Genomic DNA, 22,724 nt, shown 5'->3' on the forward strand with positions numbered 1-22,724 from the left:
GTTTAGCGTTTGTTTTTTTCAGTTCGCGCTGAATTGCCCCGGGTTTTTGACGCACGCGATCGGATTGTGCTGCATTGGTGCCGGCTTGCATGCAACATAAATTGGGGGGCGTGGACGTCCAACAACTGGACTGATTCAGAAAAACCGCAAAACTTAAAAAGCAAATTGTGTCACAAGATCAGCACTCACATGCACCGGGAAGAAGAAGGTGTACTCCAGCGGACCTCAGCGGGGAACCGACACACGCAGAAAATTGGACGCACGATCTTAGTGAATCGCCGCAGACCCGAATCCTCGTCGGACAATGCACAGCGGGGATCGCGACGGGACGGGTAAGTAAATGAGCCTCTGTATGTTTATGTTCCCGTACACTGACCTGCTTTGATAGCTTCAGCCTATCCTGTTCTTACCATGCTGTCCTCTACATATATACACAATGGGGGAGATTCATCAAAGTGTCCGCAAATAGACCAGTACAGAGTTTGACTACACAATCTTATTCTGTGCCAGATAAATCATGCTGGATGATAAATCTGGAGCAGTTTAAGGCTACATTCACACGAACGTATGGGGGACGTATATACGGCCGACGTATATACGGCCGATATACGTCCCCCATACACTCCTATGGGCGCACGGCACCCTACGGGAGCGGTACGGTGCAGCACACGTGCGGCACCGTACCGTTCCGTACCCGGGAAAAAGATAGGACATGTCCTATCTTTTCCCGTAATACGGGGCCGTGCGCTATAGGTTGCTATGGAGAGGGGCGGGGGTGAGCTGCGCTCACCTCCTCCTCCTCTCCCCGTACACTGCCGTTGCCCGCTACGGTACGGTACGGGCGGGCAACGGCAGTGTGAATGTAGCCTAAGACTGTGGAGTCTTACCTGCCTATTCTACAAAGTATTTTCAGGATTGGATTACAATACATTTCAGATATGCTGTACAAATTCATCCTGTGGCCCACTGATTGGTATAGGATTTCAGGAAAGCCAATACTTGAAATTCTTAGTGGTGTAGGCAAATTGGGGGGACTGACAATTACGGTGGGCGCAGTAGTTGGACTATAGCTATCAGTCATTTATAAGTATTTATTATGGGGAAATCCATTATTGTCTACACAAACAACAACCAAAAAATATGCAGCTCCATTTAATAATTATTTTGATATCAATATGCAAACTAAAAAACATTTCTATTTTCTTTTATTTTTATTTAGTTTTTAAGCAGTTCACCCTGTTCCTAGGTACTATACATCCAAAAATGGAGACGTCTGAAGCTTCTAAACTTGATTAATCAAAGGCAAAATAGGACTATTTGCTTCTCATTTTCCCTTGAATTTAGAGATTTTTTTTATAGGTAAACAGGTGAGATTTCACATAAAAGAGAGCATTCTATAAAGGACATTTTATACCCTACCTGAGGGGGCTAGAAATGTAATGGGGTACAATATGAAGACAGAGTCCCTTTTTTTCTAGCACACCTTTAAAAAATCTGAAACAAACAAATAATGGATGGAAATGATGGATACCATCCATTATACATGTGTGGAAAAAGCTAAGCTAGATGTAATAGCATTTTATATTTTGATGTGATTGAATACAGAACGTTAATACATTCCTGGAAATAGTACATCTCCTATTTTTAAGTAGGGGGTGAAAGTAACGCTTAGATATTATAGAAAATCTACCACATGAATGTAGAGCTTCTAAACCAAGCACACTTACATGCTAACATGTGCCTCCTGAAACACGATTTGTCCTTCTTTTTGCTTCTCAAAGCTGGGTTTTTGAGAAAAAGGGTTGTTTTGAATTATGCAAATGAGCCTCAGGTGCTCCTGTCTACGTCACAGGAGCCCCTTCTTGCTCCATTGTCCATGTTGTCTGCAAATTATTCACACCTTCATTCAGCGCTTCTATTCAGAGGAGAGAGACAGGCAGAACCACCAAAAACTAAGGTAGTAGAAGAACAGAAGAAGTGTGCTTGGTTTAGAAGCACTGCATCCATCTGGTACATTTCCTTCAAGGGGATTTGTACACTAAACAACTGCAGTAAAAATATAGTCTGAACCTTATTAATAATGATAATAATAATCTTTATATAGCGCCATCATATTCTGTAGTGCTTAAACATGCTGGTTCCAGTTTAAATTGTATTCCTTAAAACGGTTAACATAATAAATACCTTATCTTAATTGTCATTCTGTCTGGCTCTTTGCTGTTATCTCTCCCCTCATCCTTTCCTAGCCCCCTCACCTTGTATTTGGCGACTTCAGCATGCCCTTGATAGATAATATGTTTAACACTCCATCAAGCAAAGTGTGGCAGCTTAACATGAAAATCAGGGATAAATAACAAAGCAGGTGCAGTGGAATGGAAGCAACATGGTCCCACTAAACAGTCAATTACCTCTTACCAATGGAAGCCATATATACACGAGACAAGTGTCCTACCTGCTTTAAATGTTCAGTACTATAAATAACGGGACAGCACATCAAATGTGCAATAAGAAATGCCAAAGCATGTTGATGCAGAAAATTCTGCAATGGGTATTGGACTACAGTAATGGATCCATGTGTCCTCAGTCTAAAGTGTAGTTACTTACAGGAAATCTACCATTTGTTTTTATGAATTGTGAACCAACCTTGAGAATGCTTCAGCAACATTGATGCAGAAACATATATTGTTTAATCCACCATCACCCAGCTGCTGTGAGTCATCTAGCTCAGGTTGATTAGTCCTGTCTGGACATTTAAGGCATCTTTTTTATGTACGACACCCAGCTATCCTGAATTTTACAATTGTTTTTAGAGCAAAACCATTCAGTTCAGGGATTAAACAAGATATGATCCTGCATCTGTGTAGCTACAGCAGTCTCAAGGTATGTTTGCTTCATAATGCCTGAAATCAAATGGTAGGTTTCCTTTAATGCTGTTATTCTTTTACCAAACAGAAAAATTTCCAAAAGAGGAATACAGAAACTAACTACTTCTAACCTTGTTCACAGTACATCATTGCGTGCACTATACTCTGCATCCATATCTCTGCAATGCAAGTCAATGGGGAGAATATGATCAGAAGTCGTACATATTTTTCACCTTATACCACATCCACAGCAAATTGGTAAGGAGGGGCATGAAGTGGATGTGCCCGGTGGCAGAGTGGACCTCTTACTACCTATATACAAAAACATTTTTTAAGCCCATTTCACAAATGTTTTTCAAACGCATGTTTTGCACATATTTTTTGACTTGCATTGAACACTCATCCATTGTATTTAATAGTCTTTTGCAGATATTTGCATGCATTTTTAAGGCACATAAAAACTCTCAGCATGCTCTACATCAAGTCATGTGAAAAACGACCTATACAAACTATGGATCCATGCAAGTGCAATGCCTTTTCACTGATCCATTGCTATACAAAAAACAGACCAGTTTGTGATGTTATACAGATGTAATTTACGCAGGCTTGGAACCAACAACTTCTCTGGCAGTAGTTGATAGGGTCACCCCTTTTGCCTTAATCTGGACAACCTGCTATCGGAGGGTTTGAGTCACTTTGGCACATCACACCATTTTTGGCGAAAACTGGAAAGTAGGGGCTCTTTCACATTGGTGTCGATGTTCCGTTGCACATTTTGTCTCCGTTGTGTTTCCGTTTTCCTTCCGTTTTGTCTCCGTGCCCGAAAAAAAATAGGTTTAACAGGTTTAGCTTTCAAAACATCAGACCTGTTTTTTCAGCCTCATCAGTGAAAAAAGGGTCATCCGTTTCTTTTTTGCGGACCCATAGACTTTTATTACCTTCTGTGCTTCACATATGTAAAAAAAAAATAGGACAGGTTTCATAATTTTTTCCACGGACATCGGTTCAGTGAAAATACAAGCCAATGTGAAAACACCCATAGAAAACATTGGGGCACATTTACTAAGGGCCAGTTTTCTGTCAGACTTTTCACATTCTTTCAGTCTAAACTGCTTGCACATGTATTTAAGAAGTGCTTGTTATTCTTCACGTGACTATTCTTCATTTTGTCATTGAAATGGACGTTTTGGTGCACAGTCGGACCATGCGCCACATTTAACATTCAAAGTCCGACAGAAGTGTGTCACAAGCTCCATGCACCAAAAAAAAAGAGGTGCACTCCGTCAGAGCAGTACAGGGGGCACCAGATTCATGAAAATCATTTGCCACAAATCCTTTATCTGGCACCCTCACCACATATGTGAGCAAATGGCTTTGTGAAGCATCTGTGGAAATCACTGAACTACGGACTGGAAAAACAATGCCAATGTGAAAGAGCCCTTAGGCTGTCAGTTAAATAGGGTTTGTCAGATAATTGAGGAAATGAGCACCAGGTGCCATATTAACACCTTACACCTACACCTAACAACTTACAGGTATCTGAATAGTGTTCTCTAATTTTGATCAGTGTTCTTTTTCAATTATCTCATTTGCATTTTTCTTCTGTGCTTTAGAATATCTAAAATTTAGGAAATAAGCTAAAAATACTGCAGTTTTACTCAGGTTATATTCACATAGAACTGCACAATGACCTTGACATTTAAGAATTTGGGGGTCCTCTAATTTTGAACTCTAGTGTTTATAATTCTCAATAAGCTTGTATAACCTTAATAGCGACATATATATATATAATTATTATTTTTTTTTTTCTTACTGTTAGTTTGTGCTTCTTCTTAAGCATGTCTGGCATATTTATGGCTGTACAAACTATTTTTTTAAATCACTGGCACCACAAAACAAAAACGTAAAATGCAAGTTTCTCAATCTGCTTTAACAAGCAAACTGCACCTAAACAGGGGAGAGTCAAACAATGAAAGCAAATTGACAACCTAGAGCTACAGCAAGAGATGTCTGTCAGATGGCTAAAACAATAAAACCCCATGTGAGAAAATAATAAAAAGTATGAAAGTGGCATTATCATGAAAGTTTGTGTACATCAATGACAGCTTTTTATTACTAATCAGATTTCCAAAACTAAGTTCAATACATATTTACAAGTGTATGATGAAGCATACCGGAGGCTACTGTCCAAAAGGATATACTTCTCGTGGGACGCCTAGAGCTACCAAGCTGGAAGTACATGTAACAGAGTGACATCCTGATAGTTTATTTTCAAGTCGCATTTCCTTTTACTGTTCTTTTATGTCTTACAAGGACATATATCAATTTTACAGCTCTACGGGCATTTTTTGTACAATGTTGACAATATTAAGAAACGTATACACAATTCTAGATTCTGTACACTTTGACAGTGAATGCTCTTTGTCAACTGTGAATTTTTTTTTTTCTAGAAAACAAACATTACTGAACAATTCAGACTACTAAATGCAATGACTAACATGGAATCTAGGCTTTGCCAAGCAGAAAGTCTTGTAAAGGTGGAAAAAGCTTGGCAGATACGATAAACAGAGGACATGAAGAAGTGCATTTGGCAAATCTTATGTTGGTTCACGTTCAAGAACAGAAAAATATTATGTGACTTCTACAATAAAAAAAATGGCTCCTCCTTTATCCATCCAAGACCTAACCAGAATTTTTATTCCTTAAAGGGTTTGTCCAGGAATAAGTGTTCATAATAAAGGCTCCAGGGGTTATAAAAATACATAGCTAACAATACACATCCTTCTCTGGAGCTCTGACTGTAGTGGGTACACAATGCAGAGGTTGTATACAAACATGGACCGGCCATGACAGGAGGTCCAGTGCTGGGCTGGAATGCCGGATAGAAGTAAGTATAGCTAGTCTGTTATTTATTTAATATGGACCACATGGGTTTAAAAATAAGTCATGGTGGGCAAGCACTTCAAACTTAATATAACTCTTCTGATCTTTGTCCCACTGCACTGTTAAATAGGATTTAGCTACAGTTTTTATCAAATTTTTCTTTAGCCCCTACAAATCCTCAGCAAGCAGTGACCTCCATTTTATCATATGCTAACTAGGCAATTTCCTCCAGACATATTAGGTGCAAAATCTATAAGTAGTAATTGCTAAATAAAATTTGTGGATAAAGAAAAAAATCAGACTTCATAAATAGCTGCAGAACGGAGGGGCACTGATAAGCTAATTTTGGAAGAAAGGAGACAATGGATAACAAATATAATAAGATTACAGTCACAGTGCCTGGATCTATGAGTAAGTGTCCCTGGTTTATTATTGTTTTGATGTTTTGATTTCCTTCAACATCCTCTTTAAAGGGAACCTGTCACCACATTTGCACATATACTGCCAGTGGCAGGTTCCTATAGAGCTCTATTAACGGACTGACCCCCTTCTTTTAGCTAAAAATTCTTTTGCTTACATCCACATAAATCACCTTTTATGTTAAATTCCCTGGCATCAAAGGGGAGCGTGTCCTGCTCAGCCCCCCCCCCCCATCTAATCCTCCCAATGCCTTATGCCCCCTTACTGGTCACAGTTCATGTCATGTGACCAGAGTGACATCATCTCAGTTCCTTAAGCCTCTTAATAATAGCAAACTGTACCTCATACATGTATCTGACAACATGAAGTCACAGCTGCCTCTATGGACTTATACTGTTCCTCCATGGAAGCTGTTGTGATTTCATGTAATCACATACATGGTGTACAGTTTGCTATTATTAGAAGGCTGAGAGACCTGCTATAATGTCACTGGTCACATGTCATGAATGTAACACAAGGCATCGTGTAAAAAAAATTGACACAATATTTCTCATCTGTACATAGAGCTTTATATGTCTGTAGTTGAATATTAGCAGACGGTCCCTAAGTACAAGGAAGCAGAGCAGGGATTTGGAGAGACACAGAGCTGTCAGTCACAATAATGGGGCGTGGTTCGCTGCCAGCCTGAGAGAGAGTAGAGTCACAAACACCAGAAATAAGTCACAAAAGCTAATTTGCATATCAGAAAACGTCTGTAATTAAGGTACAGTGCCCCATTGGCAGCTAATTTTAGGTGATATGAGGAGGACTTGTAACCATTTATCAGCATGCATTGTTAGTCAGGCTGGTCAAAATCTGGTGACTGGTCCTCTTTAAGCTCTGCTTCTTACTCATAAGTGTTCCTTATTCATCTCTTCTAACCCTCCTGCATTTGTTGCTAATATATTCCATCACTTGATCAGTGGGAGTCTACATGAAAAATGTAGAAGGGTAACCACAGCTACAAAGGCCCCAATTACCTTTAATTCAGGATTGGAAACCAAAATTTAGAGCCCATGTCCCCTATGGTTTTTCTATGTAATTAGTTTGCTTTCTCAATATCTCTTTGGCATTTTCATTCTTTTCACTGCGGAAAACTGCTAGAAAATGTTGAAGGGTTAAAAGTGTTATTCTTCAAGAACACAAATGTTACTACATTTTTATTTACAAAGGTACTCTGTCACCATATTTTACCCCATACAGTGAAATACCCTTTCTAGAAACCCCCACTGTTTACCTATAAAAAATAATCTCCTGAAAAGTCATGTAAAAATGAGCAGAGAAGAGATCTTGCCATAGAGGAGTCAAGTTAAGAGGCTGGAGGGGTAAAGTCACTTCTGGTGTCCCTTTCTATACCATCTAGAAACATGTTTTTGGTGTCACATTTAAGATAAGAGAACAAAGATAATGGGGCACATTTACTTACAGGGTCACCGGAGTTCACGGAAAGTGCATTGTCTGTCTATAATGCAGTGTGCGGTGATTCACTAAGATTGTGCACCCAAAATCATCAATGTGTCGCTTCCCCGCTCAGGTCCAACAGAGTTCACCATCTTTTTTGTGATGCATTTTAAACATGGGGCTTGCGACACAGTTTGAAATTTAAATCCCACGCTCAGTCCGAATCAGTCCGTCTTTCCGACGGCACATCCAACCCCCCACCCCCAATTTGTGTTGCATGGAAGCCGGCACAGATGCGCCACAAAAAGGGTCGCATGCGCCAAAAACCCAGCGCAGACACTTCTTAAATGTCTGTGCAAGCGTTTTAGCCCGGAAAAAGGTGAACAGTCCGACTAAAGTGCACAGCGCTTAGTAGCCCCAATGAGCTACTAAAGTTAAAGAAATAGGCGGGTATTTGATTTTTAACATTCCCAACTATGTTGTTAACTGTAAACTATTGTCTCTCTAGTTCTGTAGATCACAGAGCCACTCTCCATTTAGTCTATTAACCTACAAAGTGGACAAAAAGTGCCCTGAGGAAAGGGCCTTCTCTTTGCTTGAGGACAATGGTTGAAGACATATTAATGTAAAATAAGTACATTTTCAATCTTGCTACAACCTATTTCATGAAATTTGGTGTGGAGCTATTAAAAAATTTCAGGAAGAGGTATATCAATATGAACACATTTATCTCGGGACACAGAGAGTAGCTATAGTACTATATAGTGTAGTAATGTGTCTTTCCCAGCTTCTACATTGTGAAGATTCAATGTGAAAGATCTATTCATAGGCATGCGATTTATTTCTGTGGCACTACCAGCTACACACGTATTTATTTATTCCTATTACAAGCATTACAATAAAATAACAAACAAAGGAATAAATAATCTAAATGTGCTAAATGCAGCAAGACAGTAATATAACAGTTTCCCACATTAGCATTTTTTTCCAATAAAGGTTCTCTCTGTACCCAGCTGCTGATTTGAGATATTCCATTTCATTTTACTTTCCTCTTCAGTTTCAGCGATTTCTTTTAGCTTTGTTTTCTTTAGACCTTTAAAGATTCCCATTATAAATGTCTTCAGCAGCAGACAGTGTGACCACTGGGTTGTCAGGACACCCTGCTTGAACATCACTGATCTAGGTAATCGATATTAGGTTGGCGGAAGTAAATGATGAGCATAGTCTGTGATGGAGCCATACTCTGCAAACACTGACCCATAGCCAAGCAAGTGTTAATCTGATATACAGGCAGTCCCCGGGTTACATACAAGATAGGGACTGTAGGTTTGTTCTTAAGTTGAATTTGTATGTAAGTCGAAACTGTATATTTTATCATTGTAGTTCCCGACAATTTTTTTTTTTGCCCCAGTGACAATTGGAGTTTAAAATTTTTTTGCTGTAATAGGACCAAGAATTATCAATAAAGCTTCATTGCAGACAATTTTAAGCTGATTACTGCAATCTGGGACTATTTTAAAGCATCCAGAGAGCTTCACCAGAGGTCACAGTGGGCAGAGGGGTCCGTCTGTAACTATGGGTTGTCTGTAAGTCGGGTGTCCTTAAGTAGGGGACCGCCTGTAATTACTAGAAATTGTGCCAGATACATTAATCAAGCCAATTGTAGTGATCCAGTGAAATACAGAGCTCACGTTTCACATTGCTTCCAAAGGAGACAAGATGCATGAGCTTGGGCACAGAGTTGTGAGTGCACTAAAGTCATGCAACTGTTTTCTGTTATAGGGATTTTTAGTTCTAAATATTAATGTAATATATAGTGCCCAATTAATAGCAGGTGCTTTATTGGATTTATTTGACTGGTTCTAGCAATTTCTGATATACATATAAATTTTGTTATAGTGCCCCCTGCTGTTCGCTTTTTCCAACACTAAACTTCTCCTTTGATTTCCATTGTCAACCTCTCTAAGTCCAGTAAACTGGACATGGCTGTGTACATGAGGATCCATGTGGCTGCAGTTAACTAATAACCATGTGTGACTTTTGGCACTGGATCCATTTGGTAAACATTCTTAGATGGAATCGAAATAAAAAGTACAGTATATAGCAGTGTTTATGAAAAATATGAGAATTCTTGGTAATTTAGAAATACAAATATATGGACAAGACTTTGCGTCAAAATAGTAATTGTGCCTGGTAATATGAGGGTATTCAAAACTATAGTCAATGCATTGGCACCACTGGAGCAACACACTTAAAATTTACCTGAACCAAGAACCAGGACATGATAACAGACATCCATGGGTTGCCTCCCTTAGACGTTTTCTTTGCGGGTAATAATAGTTTTCCTATGGAATAAATGAAACAAATAGGCCATTAACCTCAATAAACATTAACAAGAAAAGATGTTCTTTACATACAATCCATAAAATAAAGCCACATGCACATGAAAGTTTTCAATGACCGTGTGTCATTGGTGGATGAGGTACACTCAAGTTCCAATAACAATAGAAATAGACTGGATGAGCCTCATCGGTAAGAATAAGACCTTGATGTAGAATCCATGTGTGTCAGCACATAGAAACACGTCAAACAAACATGCATGTGTGCATGGAGCCAGAGGAGAATTTAGAGAAAACAAAGAGTATGAGAAAAATCACGTAGAAAACTCATAAAGGCCAATTTGGGACACTAAACCACTGGTCCATAAGAACCTGTGGGTGGTTTAGTGTTGCAAATCGCCCTGACAGGTTAACTTCAAGCAAGTTGTACAGTGCAGTCGCACTGTTCTTCCTTGTTGTGGATACTGTGCTATGTTTAACAGTAAAATTTCTACAGATGAAAGATAAGAATTCATTTTTCAAAAATTCTTGGGACATTGATGAAATGCAATTCAGAAAATGCAAAGCAGTGCAAATTATTTAATGAACAAAAAAACAGAACAATATGCATGACAATATTTTTATAGTATTTGGAGCTGTACATTAGCCAAGGTAGCCAGCAGTTTATGTATTTAAAAGAATCATCCTCTTGACTCCATGTGAACAGTCACAGCTGTCATCTATTCTCCATTTGATCTTATTAAAGCAATTTTTGGGCAAACAGAAATCATTACATCCCACCAAAAAGGAAAGCTGGATTAAGCAATTTTCCTATTACATGTCCACATTTAAGTATCCAGTGGAAAAGTACGAGATGTAGGGATTGAATTTATAGAAATGTTCCATAAAACGCTGAGGACAAATAAAACACAGAACTGTATGATGAGTCTCATATGAGAAATCAATGGGAACACAAGAGGGAAATTCTATCATCAAGCAAATTAAAACATTTCCGAACCACTTTACTAATCAGATTAGCAAGTACAAGATGTCTCCCATTTATACTCCATTTCACATACATTTGTATAGATATTTGCAGATGAGACCTCAGCAATTTCAGAAGTGGAAGCTAATAAATACCAGAACTAAATTGATGCAACAGATAAATGAAGCTCTGCATAGGTACCTCCGAATATGTCACACAATGTATTACAATATGGGATGTGATTAGCTTGTACCAAGCTTGTAAACAGCTAAACAAAGCCACAAGAACACACGATAATAGGATAGAAGAGCTATTAAAAGCAGAAATGACTAGTTAGGCCCTGGCATGGAATGGAGCAAAATAACAATCATCCTAATTGTAATGATGCGCAGAGTGTTTGATGGGTAATTTACAAGGCTTTGTGGTGATAAATCTGCAACTGCTAAATGCAAAAAGGAAAATAAATGCCCACAATGCACTATATTCATCTCCTATCACAGATATTCTATCTTGGTGCTATGTAAACGGTTAAATGGAGTAGACGGTCGCACATTTAGTGTGTAAAGTGGCCAATATTTCATACACTGAAACACCAGAGGGACAGCAAAAAGAGCTTTAAAAGCATCTTCATTATCTTTCTATATTGTTCCTATCAGGGATATTTGAGGTATGGGTGTTGGTAGGTATGGACGTCCCTCTGTATAAAAGCTCTGTGGTCAAGGAGGCAGGAACCTAAGGAACTCCAATTTTAGTTACGCTTCATGCAGCAGTAAAGGGTACCTACACACGTTGCAGAATAGTTGTGGGATTAACCCCAGCATTTATCCCTTTTGTCCAGGCGCTAAAAAACATGATTGCTTTTTTTACAACACCACTACTAACCATGGTTTGTGCTGGTATTGCAGCTCACCTGTATAGAGATGAATGGAGATTAGTTGCAATACCACACATGGACAGGAGAGGGTCTGTTTTTGGAAGAAAGTAGAACTGTTTTTCAATCTCTGGACAACCCCTTTTATGTGAGTTGCAGTACAGGAAGGCAAAAATGTTTGGTTATCATTATACAAATGATGCAAGGTTACCCCGTTCCTCATATAGTGCTTTGTACTTTTTATACACTGTGCTAATTCATGAGCATGAGTAGATATTTAGCTATGGGGTAATATAAATGGAAGACGTAACACTGAGATTGTTTTCTATGGACCATGAGCTGAACATTCTTATCAAAGATGGGTGAACTTAGGGTAAACCCCAATTTGACCTAAGACTTATCAGTGTATGTCTCAAGTTTTCTCAGCAACTTGTTAAAGTGCAGGCAGTCCCCTACTTAAAGGAAACCTACCACTTGTAGTGGCAGGTTTCCGATGGCAATACCGAGCACCAGCTCAGGGTGAGCTGGTGCCGGAGCTTATTTTAGTTAGTGTTTTAAACCGCGGTATCGCGGTTTAAAACACTTTTTAAACTTTATAGCCGGCGCAGGCAGGTACGCGCTCGGCGCTTACCGTGCGCGCGGCTACATAGGAAGTGAAGGAGAGCCGCGCGCATGGTAAGCACCGAGCGCGTACCTCCATGCGCCGGCTATAAAGTTTAAAAAGTGTTTTAAACCGCGATACCGCGGTTTAAAACACTAACTAAAATAAGCTCCGGCACCAGCTCACCCTGAGCTGGTGCTCGGTATTGCCATCGGAAACCTGCCACTTCAAGTGGTAGGTTTCCTTTAAGAACACCCAACTTACAGATGACCCCTAGTTACAAACGGACCTCTGGTTATTTGTAATTTTCTACACTTTAGCCCTAGGCTATAATAATCAGCTGTAAGAATTATCACAGGTTTCTGCAATTAAGCGTTATTGTTAATCCTGATTCTTATGATAACCCAACATTTTTAACATATAACATAATATTCTAGATGGGTTTACAATGATAAAATATACCGTTCTGACTTACATACAAATTCAACTTAAGAACAAACCTACAGAACCTATCTTGTACGTAAGCCGGGAATTGCCTGTATATAGATAATGGATATAGAGTTGTGAGTGATCACATATGATTGTGCACATACTTTTTGTATTTTAAAGTTCTTTCTAAACAGGCAATACATACTTCAGGAAAAAAAAGTGCCGGGGATTTTATTACCTCCCCTATAAATTACCTAGGGCCGACTTCTGCACCCATTCATAGACCTGATTCAATGTTCCGCTCGTCTGGTTTTTATATCCATGCTTTTTAACCTAAATGACAGTATAATGTGCAAAACCATTGTATTATACTTTTCAAGTCATATTTCCCTAGAAATAAAGAAACAAAATCAGCAGAGTTAATGACCCGATCAAACAGGAATCCTCCATCCCCGGCTGCAGGAATTTGCAATCTACATGTCTGTCTTCCGTCTGATGCTGTTCTCTTAGGACTCGGAATGGGTTGCTGCTTAATACATATGTATTTTAAGCACTTATTTTACTGGAACGTGCATTAATATGTAGCATCCTCATCATGTAAAACAGCATCCCAGTTGTGTCGCTGAGATGAACATCAGGTTTTTTTTAACCAAATAAAGAGGACCCTGGAGTGATGTTTGTCTTAAGGATTTGTTTCTAGCCGTTAAAAAACCTAGTTGTGGCTGCACAGATATCAACATGGTGCGCTATTATAGCTTTCAGTCTAAATTATAGTTGAATTATGGCAAAAATTAGATAACACAATGCTTCTCCTGACCAAGTAGCCCAAGGAAGTCTTTATATTGAAATAAATTAATTCTGTGCTGTTTTGTTGAATGGTTATGTGTCAAATCGAAGTCAGAGAATAATCACATATATGCATTTTTTCTTTTTTTAACTAGGAATGATACTGCTTTCTGTACAGGTCCATATAAAGTAAGAAACAAGCGAATTACCATGATAAAAAAAGCTGCAGAAAGTGACAGAAGGAAGTTTTGCAACAGCTGTGGACAACCACTTGTGATATATTTTCACCCCTGCCGCAAAGCTATACAAGGAATGAAAGTCTTATCACTACTGCACCCCTTCTCTTTTCTCATTATCACAGACAGCTAAGACAGGATTTCAGTGAATGGCCGTCAGAGGGACGGACAGAAGACGGACACCGCTGCACAGGGCTGCATTGAGAAACTAAGCCAAAGAAAGCATTGATATTCCTATCTCTCAAATGATAGCTAGGAGCCTCTGCCAAGGATAGAGAGGACTTGACAAGGACGTCCAGCAGGATGAGTGAGCTGCACTTAGAGAGGAAGGGAGAAATTAATTCAAATGGAAGAACAGATAAGGAGAAAAAGTTTAATTATAAAGTGTCAGGAAAGAAAAGGGAGTTTGAAAAAACGTGTGCTAAATAAATCAGACGACACGGTAGTCACACTGTAGCTTCCAACTGATTTATCAAGCCAATTCAGACAATAATGTAAGGTGCCCGGCTGGTATAAGAAGGTATCAATGGCATCCATCACTGGCTGCCCACATTGCTGGTGTTAAAAGGACATATTTACTAAGTTAGGACCTCTCCACAGGGATTAATGTGGCCTGCAATGGTGGGGTAGGGGTGACCAGAGGTGGTCACAGAAAGCATTATTAGAAAACTTTGCTAGGGTAAGTACAATATCCTAATAGGGTTACCCACATAGAACTTATCCTGGTAAAGTTAGTGTAAAGCTCTCAGGACCGCAGTAAGACTTGGGACTTCCTGTGATGGCCTGTGTCCTGCTGCCTTTCGGCGGATGGAGAGGTGTGTGCAATCATTACTGTCTGCACGTCCATCATAACCACTCCCATAGGAGTGATTGGCAGCTTTACACAAACTCTACCAGGGTAAATATTATATGGGTGACCCTACTGGGGTCTTGTACTTATCCTGTTGAAATTTTGTAATAGTGGGTAATCATTAATTGGAAATCTCCAAGCAGAGGAGGCAGCTTACAGCATAGCGGAGCACCCACTCTCCTTTGGATGTAAGCTAAATATTTCTATTGAATAAAACTTAATCTATTTAACTATCAACTAGTTCTACTGCAGCCATATGGGATCACAGTATGTGTAATTACCAGTTACTTGTACTATCACAAGAAACTGCTATTGTCACTTCAGAGGCATAAACAACAGTAGGAAACAAAAGACAAATGCGCGGCATATAAAATACCACTTCAAACAAAACAAACTAAATTGTATCAAGCCTTTACCCACATTAATGGCAGCCTTATATGAATGAAGATCAGTTAGACTTTAGAATATGAGTACGGTACATTAGCTTACCTTAGGGTTCAAGCCTTAAGATAAGGCAATTTCAACCCAATCAATTTGAGTTTCACTGTAAGAAACCTCCAATGCTTTTAGTAAGGGGGAATAGGGCATTGCTATACCCACCTATATCTCTTCCCTATTCTCCCAGTGTCAACCCATGCTTCTAACCAAAATGTCTGATGGAGAAGGGGATGGTTCAGGCAAGAACTGCAGTGCTCCAGGTATTAAGAACATGACCATGGAGTATCAACCACCTTATTAGCATACAGATTAAGGCTACATTCACACGACCGTATATATGTGCCCCATAGGCACGTGAAGCACCGTACTCTTCCGTACCCTGGAAAAGATAGGACATGTCCCATCTTTCCCTGTATTAGGGCGCCGTGCGCCATGTATCCCTATAAAGAGGGGCAAGGGCGTGCAGCTCTCACCCCTCCTCCTCTCCCGTGCACCGACATGGTATGGCGGGAACACATTTCTGTGAATGTAGCCCTAAATGGGAATTTTTAGAGCAGTATAATGAAAAAAAATAAACGTCAATTTTAAACCACAAATAATTTATCCAACATGCTGCCATAGTAAAGCCTTTCAGGTGGTTGACTCCCTTTCAGCTGCTACATGCATTTGTTGTTTGCTAGCAGGACGCACCAAGATCAGGAACTTATCAATGCACACATCCGTGATTTTTACAAAACATGTGACTAATCTGTTAAAAGGAAGACCTTGTCCAAGTGTGTAATATAGTTTATGAGTTTACAGATGCAGACTGTAAGCTCTTGCGAGCATGGCCCTCACACATATTGTTCCATATGACTATTCATACTCTATTATGTCTTATTAAATTAACCAAATTATACAATTAAAATAAATTGTATAAGTCCCCTATGATTTGTAAAGTGCCACCAGTCTGTAGACACCTAATGCTTGTGATTCTCTTATAATTTGACTTACCTCTCAATGTTAAAATATAGATGCAGTCTAGCAAATAGCTGAACAATGTAGGTGGGCCCTAAATTAACATGCTTGTATAAAATGCAACTTAAAACTAAAGATGTTTTACTAGGAGAACAAGTTTCCCATGGGTTAATTTACTGTTATATTGCCTTTATTTCTGGGTTAATGTTGCCTCCATGAAGACTGCCCGTCTCCTACAAAAATGCTGCCATGTTTCTGCATAAACCCATAAACTAAAAATCTAAGATTACTACCTGGAAGCATATGCCAAATAAGATTTTCTAATGGTACAAGCTTAAAGCTTATCATATACTGAAGTATAATAAAAAAAAAACATAATGCAGTCCAATACTTCTCAATTCTGGTTATTCTGACATCCACTGACATACTGAAAAGTATTAGGAGACAATTTCTGTATTTTATGTGCACCTGACAAAAGGAGAATGATGAACCTTAGGAAATATTTCATACATATAATAAAAAAGAAATTCACAAATATATTTCACTTTTGGGCATACCCAAGAGCATTGTGCAAATCTGAATCATTTTTTTCCAGCAGCTGAATATGAATAAGTCTCACATCTACAAAGCAAGACCTCTTGGAGGTAATCTTTGTGAGGGTACTCTAATCAGAACAAGAGGTCTGAAGAAGCTGAAACGCATTGCTGTGTTATTACCAATCTTGCTCATAAGGGAGGGGAAAGCATTTATACATGTACAATAGGAATTTTTTGCTCAAAGAGCCCCCTCAACTGCACCACAAAAGGTTCTCATTTTTAGGCCAATCAAATTGTTATTACAAAAATACGTAAAATGTTTCTTAAAGGAAAACTCTTCTTTTGTACAACATATTTACAGGTTAAATTTACAGAATTTGTTGAACCTGTTTACAAATACTTTGCTTTAGTGACATGTACTAACTTATTAAGTGTCAAATATTAATAGCTTAGACATAAATGTCTAAAAGAACCTGTTAGTACCACTCTTTGATTTCACAATGCAGTGTTTGATACCAAATTGATTGATTGAAGAAAATGAAACAGTAAAAACTAGCTCCACAGGTTCCATAATTTCCTGGACTGAACCCCAAGCAGAACTTAGCATGTCGGTTCAGATCTCCGATTTAAAGTTTTGTCCAGGAAATCCCATGAGTACACAGAGTGAGTTCTCCAACTAAACTTGGTCAGGGGAACAGGCTCAACACCCAACTCTTTTCTTTTAAAAAAAGGAAATAATTTATGTTGGGTTTTCTATGCCGTTCTTAGAATGATTGACTGACCATTGTGCTTTACACAATGATATTTCGACTTCTCTCACCTACATTTGTGGCAATGGTGTCCTGATCAGTGATCAATGATCCATCAATAAGTTATAAGCTTCTTCCTGTGTAATTTGTTTCATCCACATATTGTGAACCCATAGGGTGATGCCACACGTGGCGCTTTGAACCCGTGTTTGGTCCATTTTTAAGCATACCGTTTTGAACTCGTTTTTGGTCTGTTTTTAAGCAGACCGTTTTTGATCAAAAACTGATGCGTTTTCAAAAATTTATTTGATATAACATGTCAAATAAAATAGAAATACTGGTTGGTTGTATAATGTCCTTGAGATGGAAGTCCAAATCTTGCTGCCTCAAGGGGGTGGAGCTTGACCACGAACAGTGATGGAAGCATAGTTTGCAGCTCCTTGCTGTAATACCTCGGCACGCACCACTGTTAAAATCCTGAGAGAAAAATTGGTGAAAGGCAGCAAGGACAAACAGAGAAACTCCTGGCCCTGTGAAAACCGGGAAAAACAGGTAGATTCAGAGAAATACCTGAAGAAGAAATTCACCACGTCTCCAGCGTGTCTCGCCAAGATTGCACCGGTCGCTGCTTCAGACCATGCGGTAGAGGAAGAATCATAGGCAGAAAGTACAGGAGATTACTACGGAAATCGTACTGGTACCAGCCACACTAAATTTTATTTAAAAAGCTTTATTTTAAGCCCTCTAGCAAGAGATTTAGCCAAGATAAACAGAGACATCAGGCATCTTGGTCACAGGCTCGAGCACGTGGAGGCCTCACAAAATGATATGCTGCATTATAAGGTGCCAAGGTGAAATAAGCCATGTCTATTCATTACACCTTGATCAACGAGGCTTTAATAAGGGCGGAAGAACATGAAAACTACAGCCGAAGAAACAATGTGAGAATACGTGGTCTGCCTGAAACCATTGCACATGAGGCCCTGCCAGAGATGGCAAAAGTTTTATTCAGCCACTTAATAGGTGAAGATCGAGCAGAACAGCTAAGAATCGAATGAATACATAGGGCCTGAAAGGCTTTCGACCTCAAAGAATGGGAAAAACAATTACCATCAGAACCCCAGAGGATCTAGCGACAGCATGGCCTCTAATAAACATTACGCCTTTGGGCATTCCCTCTTGGCTACCATATGAACAGGATCTTCAACTACCTGCAGTCTCTGAACCATCAACCTGGTCAACTGGGAAAATTCCATTCCCCTATAGCAAAGAAAACCCAGAGAGAAAATCCAATGACATTGGGATGTTTGAGATCGCCAAATGGGACATCGGTGCGTTAAGAGCTGTCGCTTCTGGTGGACTAGCCTATCTTGGTATTGCTGTCATGATTGTTCAAATTGTTTGTTGGGCTCTTCTACAACAGTGCTTGGGCTGGCCACTCCAGGAATATCTGTCAAACGGCGGGGAGGGGTCTGAGCCAGGGGAGAATTGCGACGGTCCAAGAGAAACTTGCGATCATAAATGGGGTGGTGGAGAAGAAGGTGCTCCCCGGGGTGGTGCAGTAGTCATGAGGTAGCTGAGAGGAGTCGCTGATGGGGATGGTCTGGTGGGGATGGGCCGGCTGTGACTCTGCTGGTGTCTGGTTGACATGGTTCTGGCCTGGAGTTCTGTGAGTGTGGTGGTGAGGGGACAGAGAGAGCGGCGGGCTGGGAGGAGTCAGGGCTGAGGTAGAGGGCACACCTTGGTATTTTATGAATAGGGCTATTCTTTACAGGATTGTGGAATATTTCACTGAGGAATCTAGCCAAAGTGTATAGAGTTTTTTGTTTCAGAGTCAATACACTTAAGTTATCTTTATCTTTATTTTTAATGTGGATTTATAGAACAATGAGTCAGAATATCTCTAGTTGCCCATGGCAACCAATCATAGCTCAACTTTCATTTTACCAGTGCTCATGAATATTTTAAAGGGAAGCTGTGATTGGTTGCCATGGGCAACTAGAAATATTCTGACTTTCAGACAGCAAATATCTGTCCAGCACCCAGCAAATGTCTGTCCATTTGGACCGCGAGTAGAACTAGCCATTTAGTGTTCATTTGTTCACTTTTGATATTTTATTTATTAATGCAAAATTGCATTAAGTTTAGTGATGACTGCATGAAACCCCACAATCATACGGACAATCTTAACACTCATGAGTACAATAGCAAAAAGATTGGGAAACTAACATTTTGGAATTGAAATGACAGACCTAGTTATTGCTTCACACAGTCGGGGGTTTAGGTACTCTGCAAAAAAAGAGGTTAAGTTTTGCATCTTTTAAAGAGACAAAAAGCCTTTATTATGGTATTTCAAGAAACGCACTTCAAAAATAATAGAATATCAAGTTTGCTCACTAGAGACTATAGATGGTGGTTCCATAACACATATTCCAAAGCAGGTAGGGGAGTGAGCATAGCTATTAATAAGAATGTACCGCTTATAATCACTGCTGAGCAGAGAGACTGAGAAGGGCGATATATTTTTATTAAGGGTAAGCTAGGGGATGAGTATCTCACAATAGCCAATACATATGCCCCTAACCTGGGCCAACATAAGTGGATCGCTCAGACCCTAGAAACATTGAGAGATTTCACTGAGGGGGCCTTTCTAGTAGGAGGAGATCTAAATATAGCCCTAAATCCTGACCATGACTCTAATGGGATAAATCGAGTTTCACGCAGGAAAACAGTAAAGGTAACAAAGGCTCTGGAAGCACTCAATCTAACGAACACATGGAGGTTACTCAAAACAGATAGTCGTGACTATACATATTTTTCAGCTTCCCACCAGTCTTACCACAGATTGGACTATATTTTAATTTCTAAAAGGTATAGCCAATCAGTAGTAAAAGCTGACATAAGCCCTATACTTCAATTGGACCATGAGCTGATATCTGTGACACTAAATTTAAAGAATTTCAGTAAGGGAGAGTGGTGTTGGAGACTGAATGAAACGTTGATTGCAGATCCAATACATGCAGCAAGAATCGAAGCACAATTATGCTCACACTTTACAAACCCAACCAATACGCAACTTTCTAAACCATTCCTATGGGAAGCGCATCAGCTGATTGCTAGAGGAGAATTGATATCCATAGGCACATACCTTCAGCGCTGCCACAGGAAACAACTAGACACGCTATTTGAACAAATTGCACTATTAGAAACATCCCACAAAAAGTTGGCTTAAGAGGGAACATTGAAAGAAATTACCATTCTACACAATAAGGTGAGAGATATATTGAATGCTAAAACAGCAAAACTTTTTCAATTACTAAAATGCGCAGATGGATATGAGGGCAACAAGTTCATAACAACCTACAAAACCGACCAGATTGCTCACACTTTTAGGGAATTCTATAAGGAACTATATAATCTGCTCAACCCAGGAGATATGTACCCCAATGGGGAATAATGTAGGGAGAAACTTAACTCATTTCTAGATGAATGTAAGCTTCCTTCACTTGAGCTCGATAAAGTTCTCCAATCTATAGCGGTAGGGAAAAGTCCAGGCCCTGAAGGCCTATCTATCATGTATTACAAGAAATGTAAACACATCTTACTCCCACATTTTACAACATTATGCAACTCATTACTACAGGCAGAGACCCTTCCGAAACAATCTCTTGAGGCACATATAACAATTTTGCCCATGGAGGGAAAAGATCTTAATCTATGTAGTAGTTATAGGCCTAAATCCTTTTTAAACGCCGACTTGAAGTGGTGGGCCAAGGCGATAGCGTCATGCTTGAATCCCCTTCTTCCAAGACTAATAGGGAAAGAACAAACAGGCCTTATTCTTGGACGCCAAGGTAAAGACAACACATGTAGGCTTGTCAGGCTTTTCATTATATAGTGCCCCCAGTAGTAGAATTAGAGTGAATGGCTCCCAGTCTGTACCATTCAATATTAGCAATGGTACCAGACAGGCATGTCCTCTGTCCCCATCACTTTTTATTATGGTCATGGAATCCCTGATCAGAAAGATTAGACTAGAACCTACAATCCAAGGTCTTAAAGTGGGGGACTTTTAACATAAGACGGCAGCATTCACCGACAATCTATAAATAGTGACCACCAACCCTACAACATTGCTTTCCAAGTTCAAACAAGTTCACAAACTTTAAAGTTAATTTCGCAAAATCTGAAATTTTTAACATCTCAGTCCCCCACAAAACAGCAATTATGCTACAAAATGACTCTCCCTTTAAATGGCCAAAGGAGTCCATTAAATATTTAGCTATCCAACTAACAGCTAATCCAGACCAACTTTATAAATTGAACTATGGCTCACTCCTTTAGGCCCTTCAAAAGCAACTATTGGAGCTCAAGGTTCCATACATGTCCTGGTGGGGGAGAAAAAATGTGCTAAAAACCCAAAAGTACTATACCAATTTCAGAAAGTACCTATATGGTTACCCAAATCATTCTTTGGAAAGATCAATAAATTATTTTCATTCGATCTATGGCAGAATAAAACAGAAGCATTCTATGATAGAAGCGTTCTCTTAACACAAAACCCAAACAAAGGAGGCATTGGTCTCCCCGACGTTCCTAATTATTATCATACATGTCAGATAGCCAGGTGGCTTCTTATCACACAGTCTCATTCACAATCATTATACACAGAACTGGAGAATATCACACTAGACGACACAGAGCCAAATTATGGGGGATAAAAAAGTATACAACTAATACAGTATTCCGTAGTTCATTACATAAAGGGCCTTTGTGCTCATTGGAGGCACTGGTGAAGAATCGCAACATACATAGACACCCCCTACTCCCTCTGGGTCTCTTGCCAAAGATAGGGACGAATTTAGCTCCTTCTGGAAAAGATTGCATCACCACACTGAGTCATTTTGACCAGGAAACTCAGAGATTACTACAGTAATCTCTTACTACAGTAATCTCTTGCAAAAAACAGGTCTTATTTTGAATAACTTTCTTCATACACAGGATTTTCTGCACACATGCAAAATTTATAGGAACAGCTGTACAGAGAACATCTCAGTGCCAGAAAATCCCTCGAAAAGAAGTTTCTTTCAGCTACTAATATTGCTATACAGGGTGTCCGCACAGTAAAGAAGCCAGGTTACTTGGTAAAACGGAAGAAGAAGCTACAAGAGAGTTTCACTGAGATGGACATCAAAGCTATGCTGGAGTACTCTAGATGTATTAGAGCTGGGAAAAATCATTTTAAAATTCTCTCAAGGAGGTACAAAACCCCCAAATGGCTTAATATGTTTAATCCCACCATACCAACATGTTGTTGGAGATGTGAGTACGATATAGGAGATATGTCCCACATTTGGTGGA

At 39.4% G+C, this 22,724-nt stretch overlaps 1 protein-coding gene across 1 annotated transcript in view; it reads right to left on the minus strand.

Annotated features, from left to right (window-relative positions):
* The window catches only part of LOC140122075 (solute carrier family 12 member 9-like), a 189,009-nt gene that overhangs the window by 50,644 nt on the left and 115,641 nt on the right, over positions 1–22,724 (minus strand). The window contains exon 8 of the mRNA XM_072142480.1: positions 9,870–9,952. Within this exon, the coding sequence (XP_071998581.1) occupies positions 9,870–9,952 (83 nt within the window). The remainder of the gene's footprint in view (positions 1–9,869; positions 9,953–22,724) is intronic.

Source organism: Engystomops pustulosus, chromosome 3 (assembly GCF_040894005.1).
Source record: "Engystomops pustulosus chromosome 3, aEngPut4.maternal, whole genome shotgun sequence".
In the NCBI taxonomy this organism is placed as follows: Eukaryota; Metazoa; Chordata; class Amphibia; order Anura; family Leptodactylidae; genus Engystomops; species Engystomops pustulosus.